The following is a 14,278-nucleotide window of genomic DNA, read 5'->3' as shown; positions in this document are numbered from 1 at the left end:
GTAACTAACAAAGGTTGAAATTCTATATTCGTTACTTGTTGATCATTTCAAATTTGCCAGGAAGAATTTAGATAAGCATTACATTATTTTCGGATGAGTTTTTTCCAAAAGTCCGTTAATTTTATAAAATTCAATAAAAAATCGCCAATTAACAAATGACATTGGAATTGGAAGCTATAGGTCTTAAAGGAACAGTGCTAGGATGGTTTAAGGACTACTGAAGCGATCGAAGACAAATCACTAAAGTGGGTAATGTTCTCTCATCTCCTATTGACGCAACATTTGGGGTACCTCAAGGAAGTTTCTTGGGCCCTTTACTACTCCTTATATATATTATTGACATCAGTTTATGTCAAAATTGTGACTTTAGGGATTTATCATTTGCTGATGATACAATGTTAACAACATCTCATAAAAATTTACAGATAGCTTTGACAAAAATGAATATCTGCTTGGAGGAGATTCATAAATACTTGAACGTCAACAAATTAATACTAAACATGTCTGAAACAAAAGCCATGATTCTGACCACAGCATATAAATATAAATATATAAACATAAATTACTATTCTTTGGAAATTAATAAAGAAAAAATAGAATTTGTAACCGAAATTAAATACCTGGGATTCATGTTAGGCAATTGTTTATCTTATGATGCACACTTCAAATACATAACTAACAAAATATCAAAGAAACTTTACTTTTTTACTCGAATCTCTTATCACTTGTCAGTTTCTTCCTATATATAACACAATCATTCAGCCTCATTTCGGATATTGTAGTACATTACTATATGGGTGTGATCCAAACAAAATTTCGACATCACAAAAACTACAAAATCGTGGAATGAGAGTCATATTAAAATGTAATCATTAAACAAGCATAAAGTTTATGCTCGACGCATTACAATGGTTATCAATACAAGAAAGGTTATATAGAACAGCAATGATATTTATTTTTAAGACTATTAATAATATGTTACCATCGTATTTTGATGAATTCATTACTTATCGTGATAGTAGGTACTCACAACTACGAGACAAGACAAAGTTATCTTTTTCACTTACCAAGATGCAGATTAACCAGCTCAATGAAAATATTGTTTTATAAAGTATTTATATATTTAAATCTAAACAAAACAACTATATTAAAACACAATTTTGTAGGAAAAGACTCAATGATGCAGAACATCAGTAGTCTTAAACCTTAACATTTATTATCATGTATCAGTATGTTTTAAATTGTTAGTATAGTCTTATCTAGGTTAGTTAACTTTGAATTTTGTTTCCTTTTCTATTTTATTTCTCAACATTGTTAGGTTACAGTCATATGTACGACTCTAGTTATTAGTTATTATTATTGTTATTTATGGACATATTATTATTGTTTACTGATTCATTATTATTATTGTATATTATTATTATTATTATTTTTGTATGTATATTAGAAAAAAATATTCACATTCGTCAGAACAACAAAAACTTTCAACAACTTCCCACATAAATTTTGTTTACGAAAGAAAACGATGCTTTTTTGCACACATGACAGTAAGATGGAATTGTTGTTATATGCTAATCATAATATTCGTAAATGAGTATCCCTGGAGTTTTATCCCAACATCGAAGCGTTATTTTTATCACCTCGACAAGTGATTATACTCAAAAGGAAGGTTTATTCTTCCTCTTGAAGATGATAGATAGCCCCATAAAAAAGACCAAAGGTGTCGAGTTTGGCGAGCGAGCTGGCCATTCTGTAGGACCTCGACGGACAATCCAACGATCGGGAAAAATAGTATCCAAATAGTTCCTTACTTGTCTGGAGTAATGTGGTGGTGCTCCATCTTGTTGGAATACAATATCCATATAGAATTTATTAGGATTCGCTTCGACGATTTCAGTGATGATAGGGTCAACAATAGTTTCCAGCATATTCAAATACAGTTCCCCTGTTAAATTTTGATTAATAAGTAGAGGTCCTACAATATGGTTTCCCAATATTCCTGCTCAAATGTTGATTTTTTCGGGATATTGGGTATGCGTTTCCCGGAAAACGTGAGGGTTGGTATCACTTCAATAACGGCAATTTCGTCTGTGAACATTGCCGTTTGAAAAAATAGTACATTCGTCACTTAAACAGATATTGTGGAGATAGGCAGGATGCCTTGCAATGGTTTCCGTCATGGTTTTGCAGAATTCTGTTCCTTGAACAGGGTCATCTTTAGTTAATTGGTGTAACATTTTAGTTTTGTATGGATGATACCTATTTCTCTCCAAAAGTCCCTACACAATAGAAAGAGACACCTCACAAACATTCGCGACGGAATAAGTAGACTGTTTAAGATTTACCATCTCATCAGTTATTTGTACTTGCTGTTCTTCCGGAATGGACGGATTACCTGGGGGCTTTTTGTTATGTACCTACACTATTGATAGTTGTGAATTTGGATACAAGTTCTCTCAAATATTTTCTACAGATAGGATGATTTGGAAAACGGTAATTGAACTCCTTTCGGTCTCGTAAAAGTTACTTGTCGCACCGTAAATAAAAATCGCTTCAATTTTTTCTTTCAATGAACCTTTCTACTAGTAAAACCAAAAACTGAACGAGAATATTGTAACTGAACAATGGTGTTCTTTGTCGTACTGACATTTTTTGTCGTTTTTATTTAACAAAAAATAACTTAACAAACTTTATCGAGTTTTTGGAATTGCCATATGGCAGATAAGAAATATTTCTAGAAATATCGATATTAATGTGTTTGTGTTCAGGAAATTATTAAATGTTCCGCCATTTTTCAGTGGGTAAAAATATGGACTTCATATTCATTTATATACTCAGAGACATTCTGTCACAGAAAAACCTGTTCCTGGTATACACCTCACTGGCAGATATTACGATACTGTATTGCTGTATGGGGGGGAACTTTTAATACTTTGATGAAGTCTGTACAAGCCATGCAGAATTCCTTATTAAAAATAATATTAAAGAAAGGTAAACGATTTTTGACCCAAAAACTGTATGAAGAAACCAAATTATTGAATATTAGAGCACACTACTGCAACCAGTGTTTGATTTGGATGTTTTCAAATTCAAAAAAATATACGACAACTTTAAAAAAACTAGATTTACTGATGATTAAAATGTTTGAACCCCCATTACCGAAAATCCCATACGCAAAGATTCGTCTTTTTTCTCGGGCCAAAATTATATAACCAGCTTCCTATGGAGCTTAAAACAAAATCAAAAATTGAAAAATTCAAATCTGCTATCAAAAAGTATATATCAGAAAATTCTAAAATACTTGACATATTCTTAAACATATATTGGAATGGATTACCAACAACTCATTATTTAGTGCTGGAGGTAACTTACAGTTTACTTTCTTCCGACCTTCACCCCCATTGTAATTTCAATCAAATTTCAATTTACTGTCACTTTTATGTTTTTTTTTTGTTCTAAATTGACAATAAAAAATAAATAATTTTTGTTTGAATTATGTAAGCATGTACTGTTAAATGATATTCCAACTATGAGTGGAGTGAAACAGCACAAACAGGCATTCTGATGCCTAGGCGTATTTCACCCATTTGTAGTGGTTTTGACACAATATGTTAATGACTAAATTTCACATATTTGTATTGAAAAATTGAAATAATTTTGATTTGATTTGATATTCTAGGGTTGTGAAGTATTCGTCAGGAGCTTCAAAGTGCTATTTAATTTTTTTTCCAGATGGCGTCCAGTCGCTATCTTGATAGTTTCATCTGTCACTTCAAAATAAAGCATTCATGCATCAATTTCATTATTCCAAATTTCAATTTTTTGAGTCGACCCGTTCAAAAAATGAAAGGGGAGGTCATTAAAGAAATACACTGTATAATATTCCTAATAGTGGTTCGAAATACAATATTTTGAAAAACTATCTATCACATAGGACACAAAAGGTTAACGTTGATAATAACCTGAGTGAGGCAACGAAAGTTAAAAAAGGAGTACCACAGGGAACAGTTTTAGGTCCCATATTATTTCTTATTTACATCAATGGTATCAGCAGTTTTGGGGGCCATTTCGTATCACATGCGGACGATACAACACTCATATTCACAGGTAGTAGTTGGAGCATAGTATAAAGATTAATCTTTATACTATGGTGGAGGGAGGTATCTGAAAAATCAGAAATGTGACTGAGAGATATTCAGATACGGTTTGATCACAACCTTCTGAGTCTAAATGCAAAAAAAAACTAAATGTATTAGGTACTTGCACCCTATTGCAGAAAGATGAACCGGGAAATAACATAATCCACATCCATGACAAAGACTGTACTACCTGATAAAATAAACTGCAATTGTGCTGTAATAGAAATGATTAAAATAATCAAGTATATCTGGGAGTTATTGTGGATCTGCATATGAGATGGGATGATCACATAAACTATGTTGTAAAACGGCTCAGACGTTGTCCTGAAGTTGATCAGCATTTAACACTCCCTACCAGAATCTGTAATAAGATATTTTTTCTACACCCGTACTCTAACAATACACTTATATGACCATAATGCGTTTCATAATGATATCCATTATGATACAGATTTTTCATAACGATACAGATTATCAACCAATAGAAACCCATAATTTTTCAATCAAGAATCCTGTTCCTTTGTTTGTCCTAGATTCTAACCTAAGTAACTAATTGCTTTATTTGTCAAAATCAGTTTTCATATTACCTACCTATATTATCAAAATGTCTGAAAACAGCGATATAGAAGGAATACCATCGACTCCAATATTTTTAAAAGATCAGATAAATTACAGTTGTTATATTCAATATAAATATAATTAGAATCTTTATAGTTTTCATATATCCATGATAATACCATTAAGTTTGTGTTTTTTTTTTTAAAAAATATGAGTTAATTACAGTAAATGTGTTCAATACAAATATAATATTTATAGTTTTTCATTATTTATCGGGTTTAGAAAAAATAGCGTATGCAACTCTCATGTAATGGTTATTAATACACTCGCATATACCGTACAAAACTCGCCTTCGGCTCGTTTCGTATCCCGGTTAATGCTCGTGTCTTAATAACCATCATTACATGATCGTTGCATAATATACTAGTATTTCATCAGTTCTGACTTCCATTGTCTGATACGATTCAACTATGGTTTGAAATCTATGAAAGAACAAATAAAATCAGAATGACTAACTCATTTATTCATTTATTTATTTATTATTTACGGATTCACCATTAGAAACAATATACGTTACATTTATAACGGTGAACTGCTATTCTAAAGAAGTTACATATTATACATACTATAATACAATAATAATATTACTGTAACCTCATGTCACTAAGGGACTTTTTCAATTCACTAATTGAGTTTACAAGGGGATCGACATTATACTTATTGAACTATCTTATGCATCTGGACATCGGTGTGTTGTAACCATAGTTAGTACTATGATTTTTCATGAAAAAAAAAACTTGAAATGAAAATTGAATGAAACGAATAAAATGATCAAGATGAAACATTGAAATGATTACAGAGTTGAAATAATAAAAAAAAAGAATAAAAATATGCAGAAAAAATAGGTGATGACGACTGTGGATACTAACAATCAGAACATCGTGAAGTGAATTGGTTTCAATTATTTTTTATTTTTTGTTTATTTTCATTTCCAACCATTCCAAGGAAAAATCTGTAGTGTCGTTCAGTTTCAATACTGATCTTTTTGATTCGGAAAATATTTTTCAATTGATGAATGGAAATATAGGATATTATTGATTCCCCCCTTCATTTCAGTCTTCATTATCATTCCATTGAAGATTTATATTAAAGGAAAAGTAAATTAGAGTGTTTTGATTTTTTTTATCGGCTCTGACTCACATGGGCGCAGATTGCGAATTAACGTTTAAACTCCTCTCTATAAGGCGTCTTGAAAGTCGCATTCGATTTGTAATAGTGTACAATTGAAGATCGACCTGACGCACGTCTATGCGGCCCCAAGTTATAGCAAAGTCTAATTGTATTTCCGATTGAAGGTAGCTCATTCAAAGTTACTGTTGAAAAAGCTGTGTTCTCTATTTAATATGGTTTAATTTAGTTTAATTGTTGAAAAATTGGTTAATTATTCTTTTAGTGTAAATATCAATAGTCGCGAAAGTCCCTGTGAATTTTCTTTGACTATTGTACTGTTCCTTACGATAGTTACTATTTTTCCCATTTATTCGTCCTCATATCTGTATAATGGTTTAGAATATAGCAATGTTACCACATGAAAAAGGAAACGATCTCTATATTTATATTATTATACGAAAACGATGGTTCAAAGAGGAGCAACTAATGAAGTCCGTTTTTGATCTCAAAAAATGATCAGTCTTTCCTACTTAAGTGCCCCTATTGGTTATGTTCCAAACTACGCGAAACCCCATTTCAAAAATCAAACCTTTTATCGACACGTGATATTAATGGCGTAGACTGGGTCGAATAGATGTTACTTAACACAAATCCCCTGAGGGTGGTTATAACCGCTTGCCATCCGTGCAAACCCTTATATAAGACCTGACTTCTGGAGGCACCTTCCCCACTTTCAATTAATATCTCCCTTTAGAGTGAACGGAAGATGATAGCTATCCTTGAAGGAATATTATCTTTCACCAACTTGAAAGCTTTAATATTATTTGTGAATTTTGGTTTCTACCAGGGCGGTGAAAAAAGTCGCAAAAATATTTTTCATATTGAAAAGAAAACCGAGGGGTATTCAGTCGTGAAAATGAAAAAAAAACTGCTTTTTCCTTCTTACCAAGCTTTGGAATTCCATTTTCATTGTTTTTATCAGGGATAGGTTGACAAATATGCTTACAATGGTCAGTATCATACCATTTTCATTTTATATTTCATACATACTTATCCGATAATTGAATAGAACTGGCCCATACTTGATGAAAATCCATATTAAAACTGTATTGATTGGTTTTCATACTTATCTGGTCAAATCAGACGAAAAAATAGAAGTGAGGGTACAAAACTCGCACCCAGCTCAAAATTGGTAGGATTGTTCAAAACACTATCATGAATTAAATCTGAAAAATCCTCCTCGATCCGATACCTGGAAAAAAATTTACTCGGGGTCAAAGGTCACAAAAACGGAGTTTTTGCGATTTTCAAACTAACGGTCACTTGTATTGTTTGTTTGAAGGTGATTGACATGATTTAAAGTCGCTGAAAGAACTAAAAAAGAAGAAATACAAATGAATAGCTGAAAATAACAATTATATTAAGCAAAATAACCTGAAATGAAATAATAGTGGAATAAAATACAAGGAAAAATAGAACAATTGAAAAAAAATTGAAAATAAAAGGTTAAGATATTCCAAGCCAAATTACTTCACAACGTTTCGATTGTTAGTATCCACAATCGTCTTCGGGTGATAACTGGAGTTATTCCTGCGAGAGATAACTACTTAGGGGTCACTTATTTCCGCTTTCTTCTTTCCGCTCCATTGATTCAATAGGAGATGACCGTTTGGCGGGAGTTGGCCATTTTTCGCTTGATTATGGGTTTCCATATGTTGCGTGTCTCTACGCTAGCTTGGCTGAAAACATTGTTGGACAACATGTATGCGGCTTCTTTGAATTTCCCCCTAAACCAATGTTCCTCTTTGTTTTTTTTTTTTTTTTTTTTTTCTGATTGATTCGGCCGTTACTTGATGAAGATCCATAGTAATTTCACAAACTACACTTAAACGATTTGATCTCCACTAACTTTATTGAAAATAATCATAACATGTTTCGCTAAAACATTAGCTTTTTCAAATGATTAATCATTTGAAAAAGCTAATGTTTTAGCGAAACATGTTATGATTATTTTCAATAAAGTTAGTGGAGATCAAATCGTTTAAGTGTAGTTTGTGAAGTTCCTCTTTGTGTATGATCTCAGTTTGGGACCACTCGATGTTATGTTGATGGGTCCAAACATGCTTTGTTATTTCGGATTTGCTGGTTTTCCTTGCTGTGTGTGTTTCTTGTGCTCAGCAATGCGAACATTCAATTGCCTCTTAGTTTCACCGATATAGGATTTTCCGCTCTCACAGGGTATCCGGTAAATGCCATTCTTGAAATCGTAGTCCGCGTTTGGTGGCCTGGTTTTCGTGAGACTGCTATGGATAGTGTTTCCGGATCTGGAGCAGGTTCTGATGTTGTACTTGGAACCAATTCTTTTCATCCTTTTCGATAATTCTCTGATGTAGGAAAGTGCAAGCACTGGTTGTGACGGCTCCTCTTCCTTGCGAGGCTCCTGCTGTCCTGTTTCAGCCAAAGTTTGTTCTACCATCGCTTTGGAATAGTCACTCCGTTGAAGATCATTTTTGATGATGTCTAGTTCATTCTGAAGACCTTTCATATTACAGAGCCCGAAAGCAAAGTCTAATAGAGTCTTGATGATTCCTCTTTTAGTCGATTGATGGTGGTTGTATTCGTGGTTCAGATACTGTTCCGTGTGAGTGTGTTTTTGATGTATCAGATCATTTTCTATAAATATGTCTAAGAGCCACCATTTCTGAGATATAACGATTCAAAAAGTTGTTGTATTTGTCATAACAGGCAATGTTGAATCACCAACAGTTGAGGATTCGTTTAATACAAACGAGGAGACATGCGATGTATCACTACTGAGGCAATTTATTCGCACCCAAAATGAAGAAGAAGAACAAAGAGAAGTAGAAGAAGAACAAGGAAAAGAAGAAAAACAATAAGGAGAGGAAGCAGAAGTATGAGCGAATTATGAATCAGATTTTCCTTTTTTTTTTAACTTACACAGCTTTTATTATTTTCAACCGTTGCCAGTATCTTTCATTATTCAATGGTTCACCGGTAGGGGATAATTTTCATAGATAATTATCTGATTTACAATTTTTGTCAAAAAACTTCATGATAAAACATACCGTTTTGCTGAAAATCACCAAAAACCCGTTTTTGTGACCTTTGACCACGTGTAAATTTTTTCCAGGTATCGGAACTATAAAACTTTTCTAGATTTTATTTGTGATAGTGTTTGTACCCTCAGATGTCTGAATTGACCGGATAATACGTTAATCAGCATCATTTGATGAAACATACCTGCTAGATTTTCTTCAATTTGGAATCGAAAGGTATTGATCATTGAACTTAATTTGCTATTGTTTCATTTGTAGAGGTAAGCTTCTTTCCACTGAGAATATTTTCCAAGTATGTAGGACAGTTTCATTTGCCTTGAACTTTTCATCCCCAGAAAAATGGAAGGAAACAGTTTGACCAGGTAACATTAAAATAAAAGTGATAAGATGGAAACCATTTTATTGACATAAAGAGATTATTTGCAAGAATCTCAACGGTATATGTAGAATCCTCAAGTTCTTACAAACAAAAACAAAAGAAGGAAACCGTTTCTCATTTAAATGAAGTGTTTATCTGTGACGTCAAATAAAACCGTATATCAAGTAATCAATTCAAACACAAGCCTGTGTATTATATTTCATTTCAGAATACGCAATAACTTCATACAGAGAAGAAATAAAAATCGTCCTTATGAAATGTGGAGCACCGTGGCGCCCGATGACGTCAAAGGGCCGGCGCCATCAGCAAGGTCCAAACACAGCGCCACTCTAGTCGGAGAATATATATACCTTCTGGGGGGACGGAATGGGAACCTGCCGACGAGGGATTTTTGGAAATATAATTTAGGTGAGTTTACAGTACCATAATTTTGGTCTAGGACCACAGTAACAATTTTCTTTCGCCCCTAATTTGTACTTATGTTTTGATGGTGAAACTGGAAGTTATATGAACAACTTTTATTGACTTTCCCCCTATTTTTGCGTTTTCGATCCCATCGAGTTGATTTGGGGAAAATTGAAACAAAGCATCAGGTGTGAAAATAATTTTTCAAAATTTGATACGAAGAGCTTATTAAAGAATAAGTATCTAATATTACCGAAGAAGACTGGCAGAAAAGGACTAAAAAAGTTATTTTATTGGAAATTTTTTGAGTTTGAGGAAAACCCACATGCATGGAGTAGACAGGCATCCACTTCATTTAATGTTAGCCATACATCGATAGTAAACATATGGAAAAAAATGCATTCCTATAAAATCATACCTACTCAGGAGCTCATGGAATTGATAAAAGAACTTATTTTTGTGAGCAAAAGATGGGCATGTTAGATAACAATATCATCTGATTAGAAGACGTTATGCTTTCTGATGAGTGTACTTTGTCTCTTAACTGTCATGCTATTCGGCAAAATTGCCGCTATTGGTCAACAGAAAATCCTCACTGGATGAGAGGAGAACACACGCAATACCCTCAAAAGGTTAATGTTTGGGCAGGGATTGTAGGAAACCATATCATTGGTCCCTTTTTTTCAGGGCAGCTTGAATGACGATAATTATTTGGCACTACTTCAAAATTATGTCATTCCAAGTTTAGCAACCTGATCCAGGAAACCCTCAACTTCCAGTAAATACGATATGCTTCCAGCAAGACTGAGCACCACCACATTAACAAGTTCATGTCCGTCAATACCTCGATACAATATTTCCCAATCGGTGGTTAGGGATGCAAGGATCGATTGAATGGCCAGCACGATCACCTGATCTTTCATCATTAGATTTCTTTTTATGGGGAAATGTAAAGAACAATGTGTACGAAACTGAACCTTCAGATTTGAATGACTCAAAATAGTCTAGTTCACATATACTTTTATTTGTAACATTTTTCAGCCCTGTCCAAAAATTACGACCAAGGTGTCATTCGATTCGTATTTTTGCCTAGAAAGTTTAAGGGAAGGTCCGAAAACGCGCCGATAAAAATTACAAAAGTTATAAACGATTAAGGGAAAAAAAAATGGGGCTTAGTTTTTTCTTAATATTTCGAAAAATTTTTAAAATTTTGGAAATTTGAAAAAAGTTTTGGAAAGATCAATACATTTGCGTAAAAAAAGTCCCGTCTCCCGAAACTGTATCTCGATTATTTATAATTTTTACAGAGCCCTGAAAATAGAGCGAAAAGCGGGTAGTCTGGCTTCCGCGCGCCTTTCGTCACTCTGACATAAAAACAAAAAAAAATACTTAAACATATTAAATGTAAAAATAATAACTTTTTCTGAATTGAAAGTTAATATAAAAATCCTTATAATTATTAAACTAAAGCCCCGGCATTTTTTCCTTTGCTGAAGTTATCCTTAATAGGCAAAAAATAGACTACCGTTGCCAAAATAAAAAAATTGTTATTTTCTATTTTTTTATTAACAATTGAAAATTATAATTTTATAAAAAATACATTACAAATGTTTTTTTTAAATTTTTTATTGTTTCAATGTCTCATGGCTAAAAACTAATTAATAATATTTGTTTTTAATTTTTTAGAGCTATTGCTGATGAATTTATTATAAACAAATACATTGTTTATAAGCAATTCGAAATTTTTTTTTTTGCGTTATGTTAATTGAAAAAAAATCATGATTTCTAGAAAAAAAATGGATTCTTAAAAAAATTTCTCTGTTGCTAAAAATGCGTTTGTTAATTAACAATTGTTTTTTGCAACTAAATATTAAAATTGAGAAGCCGTTTTTTTTAAATCATAAATTCGATTGTTCTTTAAGTTTTTGAAAAAACTTTTTTTTATTCTTATTTTAATTGTTCATTAAAAAAACTGTTATAAACAATTTTTAATTTTTTTATTTTTTTCAATATTTTGTTCTATAAAAAAAGTAACTATGTGTTTTTTTATATCACAATATTGAAAAAAAAATGTTCATAACAATTTTTTTTCAATAAACAATTAAAAAAAGAATGAAAAAACTGTTTTTTCAAAACCTCGAAGAACAATAGAATTTATGATTTGAAAAAAACCGGTTCCTTAATTTCAATATTTAGTTGCAAAAACGATTGTTAATTAACAAACGCATTTTTAGCAACAAAGACATTTTTTTAAGAAACCATTTTTTTCTTAAAATCATGATTTTTTTCCATTAACATAATGTAAAAAAAATTTCGAATTGCTTATAAACAATGTATTTGTTTACAATAAATTTATTAACAATAGCTCTGAAAAAAAAAATTATTAATTAGTTTTTAGCCACGAGACATTGAAACAATGAAAAATAAAAAAAATAATTTGTAATGCATTTTTTATTAAATTATAATTTTCAATTGTTGATAAAAAAATAGAAAATAACATTTTTTTTTTATTTTGGCTAACTATTAAGGATAACTCCACCAAAGAAAAAAATGCCAGGGTTTTAGTTTAATAATTATAGGGATTTTTATATTAACTTTCAATTCAGAAAAAGTTATTAATTAACAAATTTGTAATTAACGTTAAAATTGGGATAAAAATTTTTTGACTGCGGATTATTGTTTATTGATGTATCCCAACATTACATGAATTTTTTCATTTACGCAAATTCATTGATCTTTTCAAATCTTTTTTGAAATTTCCAAAATTTTTAAAATTTTCCGAGATATTAAGAAAAAACTAAAGCCCCATTTTTTTCTTTCTAGGCAAAAATACGAATCGAATGACACCTTGGTCGTAATTTTTGGACAGGGCTGAAAAATGTCACCAAAAAGAGCTAAATCGAGTACTTGTGAACCAGACTAAAAGAATGAATAACGCTTGCGATTAGGTCGCTCATGCCTGATATGTGACCGTTTTCCATTACATTTTACTTTTTGAGTATATTTTATCGAATTTCGGTAACCACATGATTTCAATTTATTTTATCCTAATTGTTCCAATACATTCAAAACCAATAACATTTTTGAATAGAGAATGAAGATACCTTTCAAGCGATATATCACAATCCTATCCTTCCCATTTAAAAAACTGGGAATTGTACCTGTCATTCGAAGGGGGTTGAAGGTAGGGGTGGCATTTTTACGTTGAAGAATTTACATTTGACGTGTTTCGGTTTTTTTAAAAATATGTACAGTAACCGAAATAATGAATTTATTCCATTTGGCTTTTACATACTGTATGATTTATATCACTGCGTGATAAAAAAACGTTTCTGAACGGACTAAAACTGTTCAATCATCGGTAATTTCCCCACGATTCCTTTCAAGTACTGAATCTGTTTATGATGTGCGAGTTCCTCGATTGCTCTTTCGTGTTTCTGGAAACTCTTCCGCTGTGATCCCCACTTGTTAATGCATTTGCCACTTGTTTGGTATTCTCCCCTTATCTGAAACATAGCGTTCACGAGGATAATTTGTAGGCTATCGATTAAATCGGTGTTACATAGATCAAATGATGGTAATTGACTTCACCCATCTTCTCACGATGAAGGAAAACAATGTTATTGGGTTGTTTTAAAAGTTTTGTCTGTTTTAATGTCGTGTGATTTTGTTGTTCCATATCTCAATTGAATATTTATTCTACTGTGTCTTGTATATACTGATTGATAAAGAATTTCATACTCAATACATTGATGCCTTTCCTTTTTTTTATATTTTCATTTTCCCCCCTTTTAGCTCATCACTATATAATGTCGTTGAGCGATTTTTGGCCAATTTTCCTCTACTGATTCAAATTGAACCAAAGCGTTGCCGGAACCGCCAAGAAAATGAACAAGGCATTTGGCAATTATAGTGTTAATGAACGCACTGTTCGACGTTGTTTTGCAAAATTTCGATCTGGAGATTTTTAGCCTCGAAGATGAGCCCTGAAGTACGGAAGCGTAGAAGGGCCACAGATTATTTGTTTATTTGATCCACAATAATTTCGACTTAAAAGTCGAAATTTCGACTTTTATCTCGTAATTTCGACTTTTATCTCGTAATTTCGACTTTTATCTCATAATTTCGACTTTTATCTCGTAATTTCGACTTTTATCTCATAATTTCGACTTTTATCTCGTAATTTCGACTTTCATCTCGTAATTTCGACTTTTATCTCGTAATTTCGACTTTTATCTCGTGATTTCGACTTTCATCTTGTAATTTCAACTTTTATTTCGTAATTTCGACTTTTGTCTCATAATTTCGACTTTTATCTCGTAATTTCGACTTTTATCTCATAATTTCGACTTTTATCTCGTAATTTCGACATTTATCTCGTAATTTCGACTTTTATCTCGTGATAATCGTTCCCGAAGGTTCAATCAAAAAATGAGTAGGCTTCGAATATTCAATGAAATCGGTTTCTGTCATATTTCTTCGTAAAAAACATACCACTATGAGAAGATTGGAGCACTGTCGAAATTATTTGAAAAGAATGTCCAAATTTC

The 14,278-nt window shown here is 32.0% G+C and overlaps 1 protein-coding gene across 1 annotated transcript in view; it reads left to right on the top strand.

Annotated features, from left to right (window-relative positions):
* Window positions 1-14,278, top strand: part of LOC111511666 (uncharacterized) — a 53,481-nt gene that overhangs the window by 621 nt on the left and 38,582 nt on the right. The window contains exon 2 of the mRNA XM_074180359.1: window positions 9,532-9,731. Within this exon, the coding sequence (XP_074036460.1) occupies window positions 9,581-9,731 (151 nt within the window). The 5' untranslated portion in view covers window positions 9,532-9,580. The remainder of the gene's footprint in view (window positions 1-9,531; window positions 9,732-14,278) is intronic.

This window comes from Leptinotarsa decemlineata, unplaced genomic scaffold (assembly GCF_025532065.1).
Source record: "Leptinotarsa decemlineata unplaced genomic scaffold, Ldec_3_MD MMD2_tig00026294_RagTag_RagTag, whole genome shotgun sequence".
NCBI classification, from domain to species: Eukaryota; Metazoa; Arthropoda; class Insecta; order Coleoptera; family Chrysomelidae; genus Leptinotarsa; species Leptinotarsa decemlineata.
The sequence above is the reverse complement of the archived record's forward strand: the minus strand, read 5'-3'. Positions and strand labels throughout refer to the sequence as shown.